At 38.6% G+C, this 23,988-nt stretch overlaps 1 protein-coding gene across 4 annotated transcripts; it reads right to left on the bottom strand.

The window, feature by feature from the left end:
* Positions 1-1,884: 1,884 nt before the first annotated feature.
* LOC111147393 (family with sequence similarity 221 member A) lies at positions 1,885-23,854 on the bottom strand. 4 transcript variants are annotated; one of them, XM_022503396.1, is made up of 7 exons: positions 23,790-23,854; positions 21,180-21,353; positions 17,856-18,046; positions 15,497-15,703; positions 10,763-10,864; positions 6,006-6,088; positions 1,885-1,953 (listed from the first exon to the last, which is right to left on the bottom strand). In XM_022503396.1, the coding sequence occupies exons 1-7, from the start codon at positions 23,852-23,854 to the stop codon at positions 1,885-1,887; spliced, it is 891 nt and encodes a 296-aa protein (XP_022359104.1). The 4 variants fall into 4 exon arrangements, with proteins under 4 accessions (XP_022359104.1, XP_022359105.1, XP_022359106.1 ...); XM_022503397.1 differs by lacking the exon at positions 10,763-10,864; XM_022503398.1 differs by lacking the exon at positions 21,180-21,353.
* Between the last annotated feature and the right edge of the window lie 134 nt (positions 23,855-23,988).

The following is a 23,988-nucleotide window of genomic DNA, read 5'->3' as shown; positions in this document are numbered from 1 at the left end:
AACATTTTAACCAGAACCTGCAGTTCATTCAGATTGTAACCTATCCTCCTATAGAAAGGACTGTATTTCCCCACTTAGGGTAAGCTGAGACCTGATCCTAGTTACCAGTACGGGAGTTAAGAAGAGGTAGCAGGGATGAGTCTTAAGGAGGACAATTATCATCTTACAATACAAGTGCCCCAGATAAATTCTTTGCAGGATTTCCAAGCAAGTGAAGACTGCTATCAGCAAAGTGGAGGAGAGGAGGCCACTTCTGTGGCTCAGGGAATCAAGGAAACATGAGGGTTCAAGATTCTGAGGTTCACCAACACAAATGTTCCCTTTCTATGATTCAGCATTCCAGTCTTTTCCTGTCAGCATGCTGACTTTGTTGGAGGAGATAATCGAGGCTGTGACTTCAATTTCCTTTGCATCTTTGCCACCTTTTCTATTTGGGCTGGATTGTCAGTATAGACTGCCAGCATCTACAGATGAGATTTTTCCTTAAATGGAGGTATAGAGGCATTCTGGCTTTCACAGCATGCCTTGACTTAAATGGCTAACATGAGCCTATGTCATTTTCTATTTTCAAGGTTGGTAAAGCAGTTAACAATAACTAACCAACACCTTTATCTTTATTATTTCCATTAGTCCCATTCCACTGTAATGCCACAGCTACTGTATAACCTAATACTTCACCTTCCACCAGCACTCTACTCAAATCCAGTACAGTAACTGTGACCCATCCACATGACAGGAGTTATCACTATGCCATTTACCACTAGCTATGGGGTCTTTATTGTCATCTGTCCAGTGAATGATCCACTCATAGAATCCCATCCAGAGGGTTTGCTTTCTAAGGCCATTCCTGGTATCCCTCTTGGTTTGGGTTTACCCACCACCCAAAAGTGAAGCCCAAGACAAATACTCATATACAGGTATTTATTTGAGAAATAATCTGAGAGAACCAGAGAGATGGATGAGAAAGGGAGAAGTTAAAGAAAGCTAACATAAGAATGTATTACAGAGTTGGCCACTGCTAGAGGTGACTGGTACTTAATCCCACAGGATTTTCTGAGGAAAATGCCTTATGAAAGGCATCTCAGAATTCTCCCAGCTGATGGAAGAGAGAGCATTTATTCATAAGTCAAGGGTGGCCCCAAGGTCATTAACTCCTCCATATCTTTCACACATCTATGATGGCAGAGGGGCTCCAGTAGGCAATCCTAAGCCACACTGTCAGAGGATACCTGGGAAAAAAAAGCAAGGGAATAATGAAATGTTTTCAAGATGAAATGCCATCAAATGGCTTCCATGAGAAGCTGTCAGAAGCCTGCCTGGAAGTGTTTCAGAGGATTTGAGGTGGCACACAAGAAGTTCAATACAGTTACATAAAATGCATAATCAATAAAACTACTTAAAAATCAGTAGACTCCACTAGAAAATGATTATATAATTTTTAAATACACTTTTTTATTTAAAAACATAAATCAAGATTACAAAGTTTGAAAAATAAAAAATAGGGATTTTGACTTACTATTTTTAAATAGTGTTCCTTATACATTTATTCAAAACCCAAAATAACATACTTAATTTTTTAAATAACCTCAAAAAGTTAAATTATGACAGACTAAACACAGTTACTATATTTTCAGGTTTTGACTAATATGAAAACAACCTCATTTGTTAGGAGAGATAAAAAGTATATACAAAATAGTAAATCATGAATTTTGATAAAAGTAATATAATTTTCACTTGTTTAAATAAATTAAGGAAACAACCAAAATAACATTTTTACATAGTAAAAGAAGTAAATAATTTGAGAGAAAATAAACTGTATTGATGTATTTAAACAAACACAAACAAGACCTATTTGGATGATGGTTTTAATTTTCCCAGTAGTCTTCATGAAGGTTTTGTACTTGATGGCAAGGGTGCTTTTCCTTTCTGCTTAGCAACCTTTTCCATTTTTATCTGTAAAGTTAGAATATTTGTTGATAAAATAATCTGTAAAACATTCTAAAGAAAAAAGTTGTACACACTTTATTTGGATTCATGTCTCATTAATCACAGTCATTTCACAGTTATTTAGCAGTTATATAAGCTGCTAAATTCTAAAGCAAAATCTAATAGTAGATTGCATTTTTTTTAAAGATTTTATTTATTTATTTGACAGAGAGAGAGATCACAAGTAGGCAGAGAGAGAGAGAAGGGAACGGGCTGCCTGCTGAGCAGAGCCCGATGCAGGACTTGATCCCAGGACCCTGAGATCATGACCTGAGCCGAAGGCAGAGGCTTTAACCCACTGAGCCACCCAGGCACCCCCTCAATTGCATTTTTAAAATATGGTATGATTTCAACTTTACAGAAGCATTTTAATAAAAATAACATATAGTGAATATTGCTTTGGAGAAAATTAATAAATTAATTTTAACTGCCACTAAAAAAAATTGTTTTATAAAAGCTTAAATACATAACCTTACATCCTGTCTATGCACATTAACTCACTTAATGCAGCTGGATTATCCCTGGAACATAGGCTGCTTTAAGGATAGTTTCCTGAAATTCTGGTTTTCACATTTCCACAGTTACTTCCCTGAAGGTTACCCTCCAGTGTAACTGAAGCAAAGAAGCAGTTTACAGATCCTAAGTAGTGGCCTTCTGACCTTTAGAAACATTTAAATCCTTTCTATGGGAAAAAAGACCCCAGAGAACACAAAGCCCACTTGCCCCTTACAATTCCCTGAGGCAGCACCCATTGCCTTATCCTTGTAAGAGAAAGGGACAGAAAGTATGGGGCATGGTAGGTGGAGGGCCTCCTATCTTCTAAGGTGATAGGAATAATATCAAGAAACCAGAAGGAATCTAGTAACACCAGTCTATCCAATTTCATCAAATTGTAAATAGTAACTTCCCAGTAATAAAATTTATGTATTTCACCTCTCTCTCATCCCCATTTTTCCGCTCTCTCTCCTCTCTGAGTTGGTTGGGAACCTCATTCAAAAACCATACATGCATATCACTCTCGTACACTGTATTAGTCAACAAGTCATCTGAAGGATCCCCAAAGGAATACCCTATACTAAGGTAAAGATTATAGTCTTTGGGGTCACAGAGAAGAGCATCTGAATCTTTTTTTTTTTTTTTTAAAGATTTTATTTATTTGTCAGAGAGAGAGGGAGAGAGAGTGAGCACAGGCAGACAGAATGGCAGGCAGAGGCAGAGGGAGAAGCAGGCTCCCTGCCAAGCAAGGAGCCCGATGCAGGACTCGATCCCAGGATGCTGGGATCATGACCTGAGCCGAAGGCAGCTGCTTAACCAACTGAGCCACCCAGGCGTCCCTAGTTTTCTCATTTGTTAAAAAAAAAAAAAAAAAAAAAAAAGTCACAATAATAGGTACTTCTCAAGGTTGTTCTAAAAGTATAAATGAGATCATATGTATAAAATCCAGGTACTTAATAAGGAATCAACAAATGCTAGTCCCTTTTCCTCTCTCATTTAGGGCCAAGTGTTAGATTTATAGTAAGATCAAAGAGACAAGATGCTAAACAACCAAACAAAGCCAAAGCAGGGCTTCCTCACTTGAAATAATACTTAGCAAATACATCCATCTAATCTAGGGTCTGACGAGCAAAGATACCTCCTCCTCCTCCTTTGTTTCTTCTTCAGTTTCCTGGCACTCACAGCAATAGCACCTTGCACCTAGTTCATCTTTGACAAATGTTTCCTTAATAAAATTCTCCTAGGGTCATCCACAATGGAAGAAAATAACTTGGCCTAATATATAAAAGAAGAAATGAAGCAACTCTTCAATAATACCTAAAAGTAATTAGTAAACTGCATTACCACAAAGGCTTCAATTGTCAGAGCCAACTCACACTTAGGGTAAAGTCTTCTCCACACTAAATGTTACCACTGCACCACGATACAAGCAAAACCAGATACAGACATCATACTGCTTTCTAAAGGGTTTGTGACCCACCAGATTTAGCTTCCTAATCATCCCTTTTCCCTCAACAGTGTATATCTTGGTTTTTTGGAGTAAAATTCAAATACTAACAACATGTATAGTAGTACACGTCAGCTCAGAGGAAGTTGTTTAGGAAGTTGTTGAGCTTCTTAGTTTTTATATGCCATTAATCACACAGGCTGGGAAGTTTATAAGCTGTGCCTCGTAAATTCATAAATCACACAAGATGGAGAGTTATAAATGACATCTTGTAAATCCATAAATTCTCAGTCTATTTATAATAAGCAGTCTGGATTGGCCGCATATATCCTCTAAAACAATCACTCCCGCCATTGTCTTCCCACAAGCAAATACCACCGGCATGTTTTCAAGGCACTCAGCACAACCCAGGCTCCTGAAGGAGGGAAGGAAGGAGTTCTGGAACCCTCTCCCTCATAAGCCTCTGAAGGGAAAACTAAAATTCAGCTGTGAACTCATGTATTGCAGAAATGGAGAGTGATGTGATTAAAAGTCTAGCCTTAAAGATGTTGTAAAAAGAGCCTTCTTTTTCCTCGCTCTGGCCATTTCATCTCCCTCCCTGAGATCCTACTACTACTTCTTTCTCTTAGATGAGAGCTCTCCAGTAAGGTAGCCACTAGCCCCATGTGGTCTGCTGAGTATCTGAAATGTGGCTGCTGTGACTGAGGAAAATAATTTTAAGTTCTAGTTTATTTAAAATCAGACTTATCTAGCCACACATGATGAACAGCTGCAACACAGGGAAAGAACATTTTCATCACTGCAAAAAGTTCTATTTCTAGCTCTGCCTTAAATCATATCCAGGACTCTCCCCCTCTATTTCAAAATTCTTCATCAGAAAAACCAAGCTGCTCTCTCTGTCCTCTCCTCCCTTTCCTCTTAGGAGGTAAATTTATTTAATGGTCTTCTTTCTCCATATCTTCTGTTACTCAACAAGCTACAACAAAAAGTGACAAGAGTGTCTTTACCTTCATGACACTTATTACCTAGTTGGAGAGTTAATAAACACCCACAGAGCAACTATAAAATAATCCTAAGCATTTTGGAGAATGTTACCATGTGGCCAGATACCATCCCCCATATCTCATCAAACCAATATACTTTCATCTGGTAACAAACAAAAACAAATCTCTCAAATATGACCACCATGAAACACATCAAATGTCTAACGATATGACATGTATGAAAGTGAGTATCAATTAGTATGTTTCCTTTTTCAATTTTCCATAAATATTTATTGAAAACTTATTATGTACAAGGCATTGTAGTTAGTTCTGGGGAAAATATAAAGAAGAATAAAGTACTGTTTTTTCCCTAGGAGTTTATAGTGTGGTAGAGGACTGAGGCAAATTATCACTACTGAAAGCTGGGAACACATCAATACTATAGTTACTGAGCCCTGGGAATTGCTTAAATACATTTATATCTAGTGTTCAGTTTCTGAAAGGCTAATGGGTAATTTTAATTCAAGTCTAGATATACCTCGAATGCACTGAGAAGAAATATTACATATTAAGAATTCAAGATACAGGGGCACTTGGGTGGCTCAGTCAGTTGAGTGTCTAACTCTTGATTTTGGCTCAGGTCATGATCTCGAGGTTGTGAGATTGAGCTCCACATTAGGCTCCTTGTTCAGCAGGGCCTCTGCTTGAGATTCTCTCCCTCTCTCTCTGCCCCTCCTCCCACCCATGCACATGGCTGTGCGCGCGCACACTCTCTCTCTAAAATAAATAAATAAGTAAATCTTTTAAAAAAAGAATTCAAAGTACATATAATTTACAAATCTACTGATAGCTGATGTTTATTATTGACAGTTTTATCTATTTAGACAATCTTTATGACCTTCAGAAATTAACTATTACATTATATATATTATTCACTCATCCTATTTCTCTCTGAATCATTCTAAATAAGTCTCAAGGTCTAACACCAGCTGTAAGTAAAGGCTTTATAAATTATTTTTAATGATGATCCACAATCAATACGTGATTCTACTGTGTTCTTGTCACAAATTAAATGCTTAATAAAACAAACTTACCCTTTCTTGGTATCGTCTTTCAAAGAAAGCCATATCATCCTCTTCAGGTCTCTTTAAGGAAGAAACTTGACTACTTGTACCTACTAATAAGGAAAAAATAACTCTAAGTAATATATTTATGGAATTATAAATTCTGCTGGGCTTTTAAAAAAAGAAAAAAGGCAGAAAGAAAACTTTCCTCTTACCAGTGATTTTTTTTTTTATTTTTCAAACCAGAATGGTCTAAATGGTAGTAGATCCTACTACCTAATTCCTTTGTTTTTAGGGGGCAGAGGGGCAAATGGACAAGGAGAGAGACAATCTCAAGCAGACTCTCCATTGAGCCCAGAGCCTGACACAGGCCTTGATCCCAAGACCCTGGGATCATGACCTGAGCCAAAATCAAGAGTCCGACACTGAATCAACTGAGCCACCCAGGTGTCCTACCTAATTCTTTAGGAAGCAGAGCATTGCAAGACAAAGTAATTTCCATTGGCAAACATTCTCCTAATGAGCAACTAGTTCATACTAAATAACAATATACAGCTATCTCACACAAGAGCACACTTAGCTTTGTTCAACTTACATTTTAAATTTTATAGCAAAACTAGAAATTCACATAACACCATAACAGATAATGCACAAAAGTAATTACAGAAGATTTAAGCCAAGGTCTGAATGTTTGTGTTTGTTGAAATCCTCAGCATAGCATATGTTGAAATCCCAATGCCCCATGTGATGGTGTTAGGAGGTGGGGTCTTTGGGAGGTGCTCAGGAGGGTGAAGTCCTCATGAATGGGATTAGTGCTCTTACAGAAGAGACCACACAGAAATCCCTCAACTGTTCCACTATATGAGGACATAATGAGAAGGGCCAACCGTGGATCAGGAAGAGGGCCTTCACCAGAACACAACCATGCTGGCGCCCTGATCTTGGACTTCCAGTCTCCAGAGCTGTGAGAAATTAAATTTCAGTTGTGCATAAGCTACTCAGTCTATGGTATGTTGGTATAGCACCTGACTGGACTGTGGCAGTCTGTATAAGCAACCAAGATACTACCTACTTTGAAATTTTTCAAAACTAAAATAATTTTAGCCATTTTCCATGGTGTTCACTTTTAAAAACTAAACAAGCACTAGTGTGAGTTGTGAAAGGAATTTAAAATTGCTTTGGGAAAGAAAACCATGTTTTCTTTGTAGGTGCACTAAGAGCCCAGCTCCATGGAAAAGTTCACCTCCCTTTTCAGGTGAATGTGTTGGTAGGGTCCCCTCATTTCCAAAACAGAGTATCAACCTGAACACACATGGTAGTTTTTAAAGCATATAAATTTACCCTCAACCAGCAGCACAAAATCACATAACTCCAATCACCACAGTGTATAACCACACTCTGTCAATCATCTAACAAAAGACTTGAGAAAAAGAAGGAAAAAGTGCTAAGAATATGTGCTATCTATCCATTCATCTCAAAACTCTGGGTCTTTCCCTGAATCATGTTGGACCACTTGAGCTAAGCTGCTTGTAGAATCACTCTCAGTGAGTTGCAGTTTAATGGTATATTGCCATTTACCTGGTAAAATGGTATTTTACCACTTTCATCAAAGTGTCTATCAGAAATGAGCAACCACATGCTGCATTTGCTGAAAGAGAGTTTTTTTTTAAGAAGACAAGTCACTTCATTTATTCAAGTTAATTAATTTCATTCAATAATCTGCCATATTGTTACTGTAACTGTTAATATTATTGCATTACTATTTCTCTTTTGAGGGAACCATGCTTTTAAAAAATCTGGGTTGGATTTCCATGATGTCTAACTAAAAATCTCTAAAATCTTTTTCCTTACCAAAAGGTAATCCCTTCATCACAAGACAAACAGGAAAACCAAGATTTAGTTGTAGAAAGTGATCTCCATTAGAAACAATTCATAGTCCATAATCTTTCAGGATTGTACTCTTATTTGGGGCCTCTTTTGTAGGGGAGGGGGCTGTCTCTCATAAATGGTTTCTTAAAAGTGAAAACGTGCCCTACTGCATCATAGAAGGAAAACAAGGTCTAGTTCCCAGACAACAGGCAGGTGGTCCTCCAGGAAAGGAACCCTAAGGGCTCCTAGGTGACATTCTGCCAAGGTCAGGGGACAGAGTCAGTGACCCTCCTACCCTCACCAGTCAGCAGTAAAAAGGTCTAACCAGCTGAGTGGGAGAGGTAGTAACTAGCTTCCAGTTAGAACTTCTAGCTCAGGAATGTCTATGTTTGAGTAAGCCTGAGCTGGAGGGAGATGTTACAGAGTCTGGAAAAAATGACTAAAAATAGGCAAGTGTGGAAAAGATACAGGTTTCTTCTTTCCGTCCATGGTTCAGAAAACACTGATGGAATACCTGTGTGCAAGGCAAAGGGACAGGTGCTGGAAAACAATCAAGCTAAGATGTGATTCTGACCGGAAGGAGCCATCTAGCAGGGGCCATCAGACCCCTGCACACCACAGAGTGCTGTCCTCAGGGCCGTGTGGAGGGAAGGACGGCTTCTGGCCGGCCGCATCAGGGACGGCACTCCTCCATCCTCTCCTCTTGGTACTCAGCGCGTCCTCTGTGCCTCTAGGTTACTGCTCGGCCTGGCCCATTCCAGGCACTTGCTTATCTTCCTTATCTTTCTTGGTGGTGTGAGAAAGGGAAGTTTGAGAGGAAAAGATCCTGCCTCACAGGTGCCTGGTGTGTGTGGAAGTGATGTATGGTGGAAGTGTTACTCTCTTGGTTCAGAAAGGTGGGGAAAATTGGGGGAAAGAAGAGCTAAGATGGGGTGGTAAGGGTATGGTGTCTTAGTCAGAAGGTGCGAACAAAGTTATACCAACAAGCAGTTTAAGTACACAGCTTCAACCAGACGATAGAAAGAGCACCAACACTGCCAAGGACCTCAAAAAGGTAGCTGGAAGCCCTCGGCCAAATAGGTGAGTCTGCAGAACTGGGAAGCTTAAATCCTTTCCTGTTTTCTGGTCAAGCTCAACCAGAGCATATGAAAGAATATCGAATAACTAGAGGGTCTTCAATTTCCGGAAAGTAGAAAGATCAAGTAAACTCAGCATTCCCCAGCATTCCCCTCCCCGAACCCCAAAACAGTGAAGTTGAATGTCAAAAGTGCAGAGAAAGTTTTTGGATATCTTCTTTGAGTGTGTTTTTTGGCATTTGGGTCCATAAGCAATCAAGATGGAGAGAGATGCTATTCCAAAGAGGAAAGTTTGTAGGAACCAGAGTAGTTGAGCCATCCAGCCATGATGCCTTTAGACTTACACAAAACCATGGCTAACAAGGACTCTCCCACATGAATCAGCCAAGCAAGCCAGTGGCCACATGTAAGAGAGTATGATGATGGTCCACGAAGTCCTGAGTGAAGAAGCCAAGAGGCCCAAGGCTCTGACAAGGGATACTCTGAGGCCACAAAACAACCCACACAAAATAGCCCAGTGCCAGGACAGTGACCAGACAGAGCAAACATCTGGCCGGACGGAAGTAAGAGGAAGAAGCCCTGCCAGCCTAGGGACTTCATCACCACCATCTTGAAAGACCTACAGGCTGAGCCTTGGAATGGGGAACCATCTCCATCCTGCCCCCATACCGAGAAGGCCTGGGTAACTGGTTTCTCAGGACCACAGGCAGACTTGTGTACCTGTGTCTTCTGAAAAACAGTTCTGAAGGACCGTGGGTCACCACATCATTGAGTGTCACACTATAGAGACATCTTTAAAATCCAGCACTAGTATAACTTTCATGAGCACTGAGGAATCCATAATAATAGATGAGTATCTTTCTAATAATGAAAAGTATTTAACTGATCACACCTTCCTCTGTGCCTTCACTACCATTACACTTGTCAAAACCGAAGCTTAGGGGTGCCTGGGTGGCTCAGTGGGTTAAAGCCTCTGCCTTCGGCTCAGGTCATGATCTCAGGGTCCTGGGATCCAGCCCCGCATCGGGCTCTCTGCTGAGCAGGGAGCCTGTTTCCTCCTCTCTCTCTCTCTGCCTGCCTCTCTGCCTGCTTGTGATCTCTCTCTGTGTGTCAAATAAATAAAATCTTTAAAAAAAAAAAAAAAAAACCGAAGCTTAATCACATCAGCAACAATTACATCAACCTTGAAAGCTGACACAACTGTGTCCTTTTTCTTGGTTTTGGTTTCTTCTGTCTATATCTTCACATAACTTTGTTGGGCGTTGTTTGTGTAAGCAGCCCAAAAATCCCTTGCGGAGAAAGTCAGGGTACATGAAAAGGCTGCATGATAATACAAATAAAAAGAAAATTCTCATTTAAAAATATTTGTAAATATTAAATACCTACTGCATCATAAAAATTCCTCTTCAATGTTTTTTTCTTGTCTTAATAAAGGAAATAGAATACTAGTGCTTAAAAATAAATAAAATTAATATATATGTATAATGTACATGTATAATTTATATGTATAATTTATGAAGGACAAACCTTTCTAACCTATACTTATCACTGGATTAGATCCTGCTTGGGAGAGCCACTAAAGGAGTCTCTTATTCAGATATCAAAGCAATAACATGTAAGGTTTTAAAAGTTCAAATTATTGTATTATTAGAATCTTCATAATTCTTAGATTTAGCAATTTTCAAAAAAAAAAGAAGTTCCTTGCTTCTCAGTATGAGGCCAATTTAAAAATAAAATGATAACCAAATTGTGATAATACTGAAGAAAAAAGATCTAGAGAATGAATCAATCTACATTCTTTTTTACTACCCCCAAAAATATTTGTCAGTTTAATTTCATTACCATCTGTCAGTGGAGAAGAACTAGATGATGTTTGAAATGCTTTTAGAAATGGGTGGTCCATGGCTGTAGCTGGAGAATCTAATAATTCAATCGAAGGTGCACCTAAGAACAAAATATATGAAGAATGAAAATTAAATCTCCATTTTTCAGGATACAAAAGTTATTTCAATGCAAAATAAATTAGAACCTCAGCTGATTAATTAGAAAAAAATTTTTCTATAAAAAAATTTTTATTTAGATTTTTATCTGCCATATAAAGTACAGGGAATTAGCTAGAAGTATGTTTGTACTTCTCAGAGATCTTTTTCACAGAAAAAAGAAGTTATGCATGAATGTAACTATGACAAAGTGATACAAAACCTTAATACAGTCACAAAAATATTATCAAAAGCAAGACGTTCATGAACAAAGAACCTATAGTTGAAGAGGACAGAATAAGTGCCTTTTTACTATGTTCCTCACTGGGAAACCATCTCAAAACAAAGTATGAACAATAAAGAAAAATTCAGTGAAATGAGGCAACATCCACAACCCCACACCACAGAATTACAAAGACCAACTGCTAAATACATTGACTTTTGGACCAAAAGGAAGGAAGCTGTAGAGAAAATTTTTAAGTGCTCTATATTCTTCACAAACCACCACCTCTTCTATATCCCTCTTCCCACACAGTGGATAGAGGGAAGGAAATAAACTCTTAATCCTATTTGGTTTTTTAAATGAATCCTTTCTTATAAGCTGAACAGTGTGGGACAATTGCTCGTTCTTTCAGTTTTCCGCCTGCTCCTTCCCCAGCTCCTCTCTCTTGGGGTTGGAGAAATATAAGAGAAGGAGCTCAGGTCCACTGAGGCCCCTGTGCTGTCCTATGCTTACTGCATGCACTACTGATCTCAAATGCTCAAGGCTGGTAAGTGGTGATTTAGTCTAGCAGCTTGGTGGGAACTCACACTTGCTCTCACTAGAAGTATAAACCCCTGGATGCCTGCCACTTCCTCTACTGAATCCCCCAGAGCTCAGAGCACCCACCCTCTAGCTCTGCTTGGGATCCCCTTGCTATGACAAATGTCTCAACTGCCTTTCGGCTCAGCTGCCTTCCAACCACCCACTAGGAGCTGGGCATTATGGACTCCTTCTGCATCACAAAGGAAACAAATCAGCAAGTTGTCATCTCTGTCCAGGACTCTACATGGCTAACAGAGCAGATGTCCCTCCGCCCCAGGCTCCCCTACATCTGAAATCAAGGCAAAGACATCTTGTTTCCTCTCCTCACTCTCACCTTTCCTCACCACACCTTTCCTCAAGGGCCAAAAGCAGGAGATTTTCTCTCTTTATAAGATGCCTAAGTGATAAAATACTAGAAGGCATAAGAAGGCAAGAACCAGCTATTCCCACTATTACTTAGCACAGTTCTGCAAGTACGAGACATTGTAATTAGTTAAGAGTAAGAGCCATAAAATATTGGAAAAGGCAAAAATACCACAATGTACAACACTGACCAAACATTTAAACTCTAACATTAAGTAATAAAGGACTGGTAACAAAAGCAACATAAAATATTTGCTTTTCAATAAACAAATAATAATCAGCTAGAAAATATAAAGGAAGGAAAAAACCCTACATATGATAGCTATAAAAAAATTAAACACCCGGGACGCCTGGGTGGCTCAGTTGGTTAAGCAGCTGCCTTCGGCTCAGGTCATGATCCCAGCGTCCTGGGACTGAGCCCCACATCGGGCTCCTTGCTCTGCAGGGAGCCTGCTTCTCCCTCTGCCTCTGCCTGCCATTCTGTCTGCCTGTGCTCGCTCTCCCTCTCTCTCTCTGATAAATAAATAAAATCTTTTAAAAAAAAAAATTAAACACCCACAAATAAAATTAAGAAAATTAAGAAACAGATTGAGGACTTTCATGAAGATAACTTCAGAATTCCACTCAGCTACACAGAAAACAAATGCAGAGACTCAACATTTTAAAACATTAATTCTTGGGACACCTGGGTGGCTCGGTCAGTTAAGCAGCTGCCTTGTGCTTGGGTCATGATCCCAGGCTCCTGGGACTGAGCCCCACATCAGGCTCCCTGCTCGGCGGAGAGCCTGCTTCTTCCTCTCCCTCTGCCTGCCACTCTGCCTACTTGTGTGCTCTCTGTCAAATATGTAAAATCTTATATTAAAAAAATAAAATGAAAAATAAAATATTAATTTTTCCTACATTTATCTATATATTCAACATGATTATGAACTAAATAATAGAATGTTTTTGTAAAAATAAAATGTTTTGTAATAATAGAATGTTGTCGAAAAATAATGCCAAAGTTCTGAAAAAAATTAGAGAGTAAGTCAGGAAAATTCTGAAGTAATGAAATGAAGTCATAAATATTAATTTATTATAAAGTTGTAGCACTGAAAATGGCATGGTAGTTCCCTAGAAATAGACAACAAGCAAGCAGAAGCAATTAGCCTTGAACAATTTCTGGTTTGAACCCAGCCCTACCACTTATTAGCAGAATAACAAAGAAAAAGATGTTGTACTTCTCTGTGCTGAGTTTCTTTATCTGTAAAATAAGAGTAATAATAGCACTTAACTCAGTTATTGTGAGGATTAAATGCATTAATAGATATAAAGAGGCTGGAAAGACTCGTGGAAGTACAAAGCTGCAATCATCATCAACATTTTGCCATTGGGAACTGGGTTTTCTGTAACTGTTCCATGAGCTTAATACAATCATGCACCTATGAAAATTGAAAAATGATTTATGGAATCTAACAAGCTAATTGTAAAATTACCTAGAAGAGAAAATACAGATATACCAAAGGAATCCTGAGAGAAAAAGAAAATACAAACAGGAAGCATTTACCAAACCAAATATCAAAACATACTACGAAGAATAATAATTAAAAATAAGTAATATTGACCCAAAATAGACAAATAGGCCAATGCCACAAAATAGTACGACAAAATATGAGAAAGGTAAAGTTTAAATTATTTGGGAAAGAATGGTGTTTGGATAACTTGCCATCAATTTGGACAAAAACTGAAGTTATACATACCTCACATTTTCACAAAAAAATGTATTCCAAATACATGAAAAAGCTAAACATAGAAACAAAAAAAGAATTAAGTATTAAAGTACACGAAGGTAAACATAATCATATAATTGCCTCCAAAATTTAAAAGCTGGATAAAAAAAAAAAAGACAAAAGCTTGGAAGAAGATATCTGCAAAATAAATGACAAAAGACGAGTACACAGATTATATAGATTACTACGGAAGTATTAGTACAAAAGACTATATAGATTAGCTCAAAAGATTAGTACATAGATTATATAAAACTGTATATAAACGAGAGAAGATAAAAATACAAAAATGAGCAAAGTATATAACAGACAAGTCACAGAAAGCTAAACAGCCAATAAATATGAGAAGACTCTTCTCACTGGTTATTAAACCAGGGAAATCAGACTGAAACAAGAACATTTTCACAGGTCAGACTGACAAAACACTGGGTCTGCAATATCAGTGACCAGCATAAATGTGAGAAATAGGGAAGCTAAACAATCTAGAGGAAGTATAAACAAGTACAGCATTTTTGGAAGGCAATTTGACAGAATGTCTTAATGAAATTTCACACACTTCAACCCAACAAATCTGCTTCTCTGTATCTACCTTAGAGTCAGATTTATGTAGCACACAAGCAAGAAAGTTCAAGGATGTTTTTGGCAGGACTAGTTGTAAAGAAAAAAAAGTGGAAACAATCTAAATGCCATGAACAAGGTTTAGAAAAATTGACAAAATAGCTTAGAAAACCTGATAAATTGACAGCGTGGAATATTATGTGGGGGGGTTCAAAGAATTGACTAGATTTGCGTGTTCTGACATGACAGGCCTTCAGATTTTTTCCGAGTTAAAAACGATAAAAATATATGCTAAAAAGAAAAATAAATTGTCAATCAAATATAATTATCGATTATCAGTGACAGCAAATTACCCTCTGGGAAAGGATCTGGGGTAGAGAGGTGTTCAAGGGGGCCTTACAATACTTCATTTCTCTTGTTTGAATCTTTTACAAGAAAATATTCATTCGCGTTTATGTAATTTTTATACTGAAAAAAACTGAATACAAGAAAAAAAATCCATACACACAGAAGTATTTAAAGTAGATAGGAAACATATTCTTCTCCCAATCCTATTCAACTTCAGAAAAATTAAAAAAAAAAAAGAAGAAGAAGAATCCAGCTACCTTCAATAGTTCAAGATATATCCAACTGAACTTTTCCCTATATTACTTAAAACTTTCATGTATGCAAGCAGTGTGTGCATACATTATTATAAATGTGATAACATGTATACATATACATCAGCATATGCACACACAGACATAAGCCTGTTTCCAAACTGAGACAGCTATAATGGCAAAAAAAATTGCATACAATAGGGCAACACGTAAAGTATATCATATCAAATAAAAAGAAATACTCAGCTATTACAAACAACAGGATTGTGGGTTGGGATTTAGATACAAGTATTGGAGTAGGAGTGATCTTTTTTCTTGTGTTTTCTATAATGACCATATAGTGTATAGTAGCAATAAAACCTTTATTAAAAAATAAAAATCAAACAAGAGAATGGTTTCTGGAAAAAACTAAAGAACATAAAGTGTGGAACAAATATAGGGCTTCACTCTCATCAGCACACATAAAAACAATATGACAAGCTCACATTTCATTGATTGACACTTACCAATCCCACTGTCATCTAATCGCAAATAGCCTTCTGCCAGTGAGCTGAAGCCTGTTAAGCCTCCCATCGCTGCATAAGGGACATCCTGTCCCACTGGCTTTTCCTGAGCCAGTCTTTCTTGCTTAGTTTCCACGACTGTGTCATGAGCATATGCAGGCTGACCACAAGCACAAGTGAAGCAACTATGGAATCCCGAACACTTGGAACCTGAATCGAGATGTGAAGGGAGTCAAAGGTCTTTAAATATAGGTACTAAGTTGTCTGCCCTAAAAATGCTCAGCTTGGCCACAATCACCTGAATCTGAATCCCTCATATGCTATCCTCAGGCCTCTAAAACTCTAGCCTCCAGCCCCTGAACTCTCTTCCAGCCACTGTTCTGTAAGATGCTGAAATGAGTAAGGTAAGGTAAGGTATATAGCAGGGAAAAAAGTACTGGAAAAACCAACTAGGACTAAAAGAAATTGGGCTAACACTGTAAAGCCAGGAAATGTAGGCCCTCTCCTCAAATATGGAGTTAAAAGCAGGTGTGGATAGCCCAGTGACAGGACCAGATGAAGAGAGAACGTGGAGGCCTCCCTGTGGATGAATGCCCCATAAAAGCTTTATAGGAAAGCCAACCTACAACATAGAAAGGACACAATGGAATAGTTTAACAATAGAGAGCAAAGAAGTACTGATACGTGCCACACCATTATGACTCATACAAACATTATGCTAAGTGAAAGAAGCCAGTTACAAAAGGCTACATATTCTATGCTTCCATTCATATGAAATGTCTAGAATAGGCAAATCCATAGAGTCAGGAAGTAATTCTTGGTTGCCTAGGGCTGGGGGAGAGGAAGGAATAAGGAACGACTACTAATAGATACGGAGTTTCTTTTGGGGGAAATGAGAATGTTCTAAAATTGACTGTGGTGATGGTTGCACAATTCTATGAGTACATTAAAGACCACTGGACTGTACCCTTGAAATGGATGAGTTATATGGTATGTGAATTATATCTTAATGAAAGTGTTATATAGGGACGCCTGGGTGGCTCAGTCAGTTAAGCTGCTGCCTTCGGCTCAGGTCATGATCACAGGGTCCTGGGATGGAGTCCCGCATCGGGCTCCTTGCTTGGCAGAGAGCCTGCTTCTCTCTCTGCCTCTGCCTGCCACCCTGCCTGCTTCTGCGAGCTCAATCTCTCCCTCTCTCTCTCTCTCTCTCTCTGACAAATAAATAAATAAACAAAATCTTAACAACAAAAAAAAAAAGTGTTATATATATTTAAAAAAAAAAAATACATACAGAAGTGGAGGCCGGAATACACCATTAACAAAATTTTACGCACTCACACTTCTAAAAAATGTGTATGGAAACCAAAGCGCATAATAAATTTTATCCAACTACTTCCATACTTAGCCAGTGAAAATACATTTGATCCTGCCCCATCATTAAAAGTCTTTTATAACATATTTCAATTCCAACTACTATGAAAATTAGAATAACTATCTACTGAAGAAAATACTGAAATAATGTCCTACCTATGCCAAGGGGGTATTAAAAGGACGATCAAGTGAAAGGGCTGGGATTTGGGTACAAGTATTGAGGTAAGGATGCTATCACATATAAAGTGTTAAAATTGTTGTTACCTTTTGCTTTTCTCATCAGCCTATATTTTAGGCAATAACATAATAATCTGCCAGCAAATTACAAATTTTTTTTTCGACTTATCAGATCCTTTCTAAAAACCTCTCAACAGAATTTAGGTGATAAAATTCCCATTCAAAAATTTAAATCTGGGGCACCTGGTTAGCTCAGTCAGGAGAGCACAAAACTCTAAATCTCAAGATTGTGAGTTCAAGCCCCCTCTTGGGTGTTGAGCCTATTTAAAAATAAATTAACTAAAATTTAAATCAGATCACATCTAAGTATTTTTAAAATCTATTACTATCGGGACGCCTGGGTGGCTCAGTTGGTTAAGCGGCTGCCTTCGGCTCAGGTCATGATCCCGGCATCCTCGGATCGAATCCCACATCGGGCTCCTTGCTCGGCAGGGAGCCTGCTTCTCCCTCTGCCTCTGCCTACCACTGTCTACCTGTGCTTGCTTTCTCCCTCTCTCTCTCTCTGACAAAAAAAAAAAAAAAAAAAAACTATTACTATCGTTTAACCTATTTGGATTCCATGAGATTAGGGCTTATGATTGCAAAACAACTCAGTTTTTCCACAAAAATAACATTTTAGAGTAGTTGTCCATCAAACTTTTCTGAGTTGTTTAATATTGACTAGGCACTAAACAAAACTGGCACAAAGACACATTAAATATTTAATAAAGAAAGACAAACATTCTGTTGGTGTGTTTCTAACAATGTAACTCACAGGCATTGCATAGAAAGCCGGACGCAGCGCTGTGTTGATCCGCAAAGTGCTTGCACCTGCAGCGAATGGGCTGCGCGCCGTTCAGAGGGACGTAAAGGTACGCCCTGCACGCGCAGCCCCTCACTCGGCAAGGGAGACTGATGGGGCGTTGCTGTGGAATCGTTTCAAAGTCAGTTTTATGTTGCTTATACCTACAAAAAAAAAAAAAAAAAATCAAATGAAAGGAAAGAAAAACAATTCAGGGATTGCTGGAAATTACAATCTCTGTCCTGTTAAATACAAAATTATTCAAAATTTTTTATTTTTATTTGCTGTTCTTGTTAGTAAGGCAAAAATAAACTCCCTTACAGTATTTCTGTCAGCTCCATCACAAATTGCTTTGGTCGGAAAAAACCTTCACTCCTTTAGATTTTTATCTTTAGTTATTTAAGAAAAATTTTCACAGCAATATACAAAGAAATATGATTCCCTTAAGGTACCACTAAAGATTCTTAATATGGAACCACAACCTACGAGTGTGGAAGAACTTCTTTATAAAAATTCTTTCTATTGAAGTACATTATTTAAATTTATTTTCATAGGTTTGCTATAAAACTGAAATGAGTTCAATAAACATATATGAATGTGATTTATTTTAATATAATTCCATTTTTATGGAATTTTCCATTTTCCATTTAATATAATTCCATTTTTAACTTTTAACTTCAAAATAAATTGTCAACATTTTTTAAAAGCCAAAGCTCTTTGTTAAAACACTATAATTTTCTTTAACAAGCCATTCACTTCCTGCTCTTCAGGTGATACTCAATAAAATAATATTGAATTTATTATTCTTAATATTATTCCAGGTAGTACAAGTTAAAATAGCAATGAGATGCCATTTTTCATTTAGCAAAGAGAACTAATTTTTTTTTAATTAAACATAATTCACAATGCTATCAAGAGTGTTATAGAAGAAACTTTCTCATTTAATGTTTCAAGAAACTTAAAAAGATCCATCCATACTTCCCATGGCTTATATAATTTCATATACAGCATTTTCTAATGTATGTAATTATCAAATCACTGTTACACACCTGAAACTAACATTGCATATCAATTCTATGTCAATAAAAATAAAATCAGTAAATGGTAAAAAAAAAAAATCCTTTAACCCAGAGTTCATTTTTCAAAAATACACCTCAAGAAAATATTTCTGAATATAGAAAGAGTTGTGTGCATAAAGATATCAGCAATAGTACTTACAATAGCAATACAAATACACACACATACACAACATATTAATAAGGGAATGAATAAGTAAATCAATAGACAACAGTTTTTTAAATTTTTAGCAGTGAAACCCTTCCTGCAAATAAAATCGCTTACAGAACCATAATATATAAAACAGATAAAAGCAGAATTGGTTAAAGCAAGGGAAAGAGGCAAAATTAGAGTCTGTCCTTCCTCTAACCTGCCCTTCCATGTGGTACTGCTGAAACTCCCTCATAGCTCTAAGGAACACACAATGAACACCACTGGACTAGCTAGAATATTGAGCAGATATTAAAAATCTTATTTGCTCGGGTCATAATCCCAGGGTCCTGGGATAGAGCCCCACATCGGGCTCTCTGCTCAGCGGGGAGCCTACTTCCCCCCTCTCTCTCTGCCTGCCTTTCTGCCTGCTTGTCATCTCTGCCTGTCAAATAAATAAATAAAATCTTTAAAAAAAAAAAAAAAAGAATCTTATTCGTGGGGGCATGTGGGTGGCTCAGTTGGTTGATCATCTGCCTTTGGCTCAGGTCATGATCCCAGAGTTCTAGGTTGGAGCCCTGGTCAGACTCCCTGCCCAGCAGGGAGCCTGCTTCTCCCACTCCTCCCAGCTTGTACTCTCTCTCACTATCTCTCTCTCTCTCTCTCTCTCTCAAATAAATAAAATCTTTTTTAAAAAAAATCTTATTTGTGATTACTACTTAACAATGTGGAAACATTTCTGTGACTGTCATTAAAAACTTGTTCAATATTTATATGCACACATCATTTACAACGAAATGAACTATGTAAAGAAAAAAACATGAATAGTAAAATGTATTGATAGCATCTGGCTTTGGATGGTGAGTTTTCTATTTTGCTATATGTTCTTCATTTACCTTAATAATAATTATAATGTTTATAACAGGGAAAATATAACGGTTTAGACAGATCTCACTGAGTGACTAGTACTAAAGACCTTTTCCATGGAAGCTGGAGCGGGTTCATTTTGAAAGTTAATTCCATGGTTCATAATTATACATATATGAGACTGACACTAAATTTGTACAAGAATAAATGATAAAACCAACACAAATTAACCAAACTACTCTTCAATTCTGAAAGATACCAACATAACCCTCATTCTCCATTCCTCCACAGTGTTTTCAGTTGGGGTTGCTAAATAAATTTCAAGTTAGTCTATATACAACATTACTCCTCCTAGCAACGGCTTAACAACCTTTGGCAGATGGCAAGTCTCTATGTAAACAGCGACTATACAGAGTCTCTCCTGAGAAAGCCCCAGAAATTATGAGAACAGGGCGGTTCTCCTTGCATGCTCTGTTTGGAACAGAAAGTTAAAAAGTTGTTACCTGAAAATACATAATAGGTTCAATGATTTTTCCAAGAAGCAGCTTTGTCCTTTTGAGCTTTATAGCTGTGACCTGTGACAGCAGTAAAATGTAAAGAACACAACAAACACAGACAAATGCAAACCTCTAGTATAGGCAATAAAAATCAGTGGCTAGAGCCTCCTTCCTTTTCTTTCCTCCATATGCCTTACTCGGAAAAGGACCATTTGTAATAAAAAGCTGTGTGCTTGTATTTTTGTTTGCTTAAAGAAAGGTATCAACACAACACGTTTCTTAAAGCACAAAGGGAGATTAGTAAATTGAAGGAGAAATGCTTCTATTTGTAGGTTGGTAATCTGTTCAGTGTGGGTCCACTCAAGCAACTCTTAAAGCAATTTTGCATTCTGATGACCCATCCTTTACTAACTTATCCAGTCATGGGAGAAGTAGACCCTCGGCAAAGCTGCAGGGGCACCAATATTTTTTTACCAAATGCAAGAGAAGAGATGTTTAGGGTGATGGACTCCATAATGAGTTCTAATAGGATAGAAGAGAAATTTTTAATTATAGCAAAAAATAAATAAATAAATAAAACCACTTCAGATCATTTCTAGGGTAGTACATAAAAGCCTTCTTTTAAATATTTCTCAATTATCACATAGTAATGTTATTTATAGAAGGAAGATACGATCTGCTACAATTTTACATTTTCTAATCACCAGAAAACTTAGCAATATCTTACCTATGTGTACAAAAACACAATGTCTCTGGACCCACAAGCTTACAATCCATTCCAGTTGGTGACCGCCAGCTCACAAATAATCTGTTCTGTAAGCGCATAGGTAATACTCTTTTTTTGTATTCTTCATATTCTTCAGGAGTAAAAAGTTTCCCTCCATCGTCCTCACCGACAATTCTACAACAAAAACTTCTCTTAAGCCTTGAATATTTATTTTCCAGGTTAAAAATACTACACTTCAAAATTAAACTATACTTGTATAGTCAAAGGAAATGCTGCTTCAGATTTGATTTTTTTTTTACCTTGGGTTTATGTTAATAGCAAATTTACCAATAGGAATAAAGCTTTTGCTTCCCAAGTGAAAGAGGATTCCAAATTAAAAAAAAAAAAAAAAAAAGTCAGTGAACTCATGACATCTGACTTTACTGATCCGGGTTTACCACTGGACAATTACCGCAAATTCAATCTCAGTTTCTCCTTGGATTCTGAAGCAAACATGCTCATTCTTTTCATTAAAAGCTAGAATCTAAACTGCTAAAAATTCAAATATTTTCCTCCTTAAAAATAGTACTCCCCCTGAAAAACAATAGTACAAAAAACATCAGTGCAGAAGACAACATGGGTAATGTGAACCCAAATCCTGGCCAGGAGTTTAAACCCACAAATACCTTTGGATCTACACAAGCTCAAACCCACATATATATTGAGTGATCATCCTTTAATTCCAAAACTTTATCTTCAAAGTTTTATGGGAACAATTAAGCCACCACTATTTCTTCATTCCTTAAGAAATTAAAAGTTGGCATCCCTGGAGAAAAAGGAAGCACAAGTAAAAGAACTTGTTCAAAATTAAAGAAATTTCTCCTTGAAAATATCACCCCTTAAAAGCCATGAAAGATGTTGTTTCTAGAATGCTACTTAATTTTTTGTGCAATCCGTACTTTTTCCCATACTTTCAAGCTTTTAGCTGGGACAGATAAATAAAACCAATTCAGAAGCTATGAAACCATCACAACCTTCTTCCTTACTTAAATAATTTAGATACACAATAGTAAAAAAAAAAAAAAAAAAAAACCCACAACCAAAAGGAAAAAAGAAAAAAAACCCCAAAGGGCATTTTATTCTGAGAAAAGTTTTGTATCATTTCACATTATAATAGGTACCATGTAATATATCAATAGGTACTGGGAAAAAAAATCAACACAGGTCTTTAAAGATGGAGATCATTTGTGCTTGACTGCCAAACCAGCGCAGCTCAAACTTTACAGTAGTTACAGAATCCCCAGGGGATCTAGTTCAAATGCAGATTCAGATTAATTTAGGGTCTGGAGTGGGCCTGAGCATGTGCATTACTAACAAGCTGCAAAAATAATTTTCCACCAGGTCTTAACATTTTCTGGACCAGGCAAGAGACCATAGCAGAGACCCACAACCCACGTATCTAAACATCTAAATATCTACATTATCAGTCAACACAAAGCCCTGGAGACTTGGAGGCTAAAGAAGCCGGCCCAGCCCTCAGTGAGCGCTGGGTGGAAACTGTCCTGGGTACAGGACTCATGGCCTTACCGGGACCCACCTGACCAGGGGATGAGGCCTGACCCATCAAGCTCCCCACTCTTACTTGGCTCAGAATTACCAAACATCTCTAGCTGTTACCCAAAACTATACGACCGAGACAGTCAGAAGGAGTGAAGGTCAGTGAAGCAATCTGTTTGCGCTAACAACCCTGGGTGATTTGGGGCGACCACCTTTAAGCAGAGGAGCCCCTCTCGCTCAGGTTTTCCAGGCCGCTGGGATTTCCCAGGCGGAGCAGTGACTGCCTCACTTCCCGCATATACACACAAGTTCTCCCAGAGCCCCCACCCCGCACCACCACCCGCAACAATCGCCCCCACACCTCCTCCCGGACCCCGTCACCCCTGGCGCCCTCATCCCCACATCCCCCCACTATAACCTCTCCAGGAATTCCCATTCACCCAGTCTCCCAGCTGCCAAAAACCTTTCTTGGGAGACGGGGGGAAATTACACGTCTCCGCAGGTGCATAAGGCTTTGTCAGGGCCCAGGGCAGCGAGTGGCGTCCTCGAGCCAAAGCGGCAGCTCTGTTTCCATTTCCGTAAGAGGAGTTTCTCCGGAACCATCGAAAATACACCAGTCTTTCTCCTAAAACCAGCACCTCGGGGTTGAGAACGCGTCTGGAAGTTCACGACATACCCTATTACTAAACTAACATGCAAACGACGTCTGCTATTTCTTATAAGGCCCGAGTACTCAGTGTGAACTCTTCGATGGCCATTTAGAAAAAACAGTTGGACCTCTGCATATATCTAAGAGTTAATAATCCGCCTTGGAAGGAGTCGAAGCGGGAGACCTCTTAAACAGCCTCGGAAGAGACTTATTGGAACTACATGTCATTACAATATTTAACTACAAAAAGACGAAACTTAAATCCAGATAACGAAACCTCCCCCCAGCAGCCGGACAACAGATTCCGGGATTCCCGGAGCCCCAGGTGGCGGGCGCCGGGCGCCTGTCCGTGCCCCCCGCGCCCCTCCGGCGAGGCGGACGCGGCCTGCCTGGGTTCTCCTGGCCCCGCCGAGCCGCAGCCTCACCTCCGGTACTCCAGGTACTCGTCCACTGCCGCGGCGCTGCCGGAAGGCAAGGTCAGCGGCTCCATGGCTGCGGGAGGCGAGAGGAGCCAGCCCAGCGCGCTGACTAACCGATCTCGGAGGAGCGAAACCGGCCCCGCCCCCGCCGGCCGCGCCCCCTCCCGACCGCGCCCCCTCCCGACCGCCTCCCGATTGGCCGGCC

The sequence above is a fragment of the Enhydra lutris genome, unplaced genomic scaffold, assembly GCF_002288905.1.
Source record: "Enhydra lutris kenyoni isolate GAN:26980312 unplaced genomic scaffold, ASM228890v2 scaffoldscaffold16, whole genome shotgun sequence".
Classification (NCBI taxonomy): domain Eukaryota; kingdom Metazoa; phylum Chordata; class Mammalia; order Carnivora; family Mustelidae; genus Enhydra; species Enhydra lutris.
Note: the sequence above shows the minus strand (reverse complement) of the source record. Positions and strands in the feature narration are given on the sequence as shown.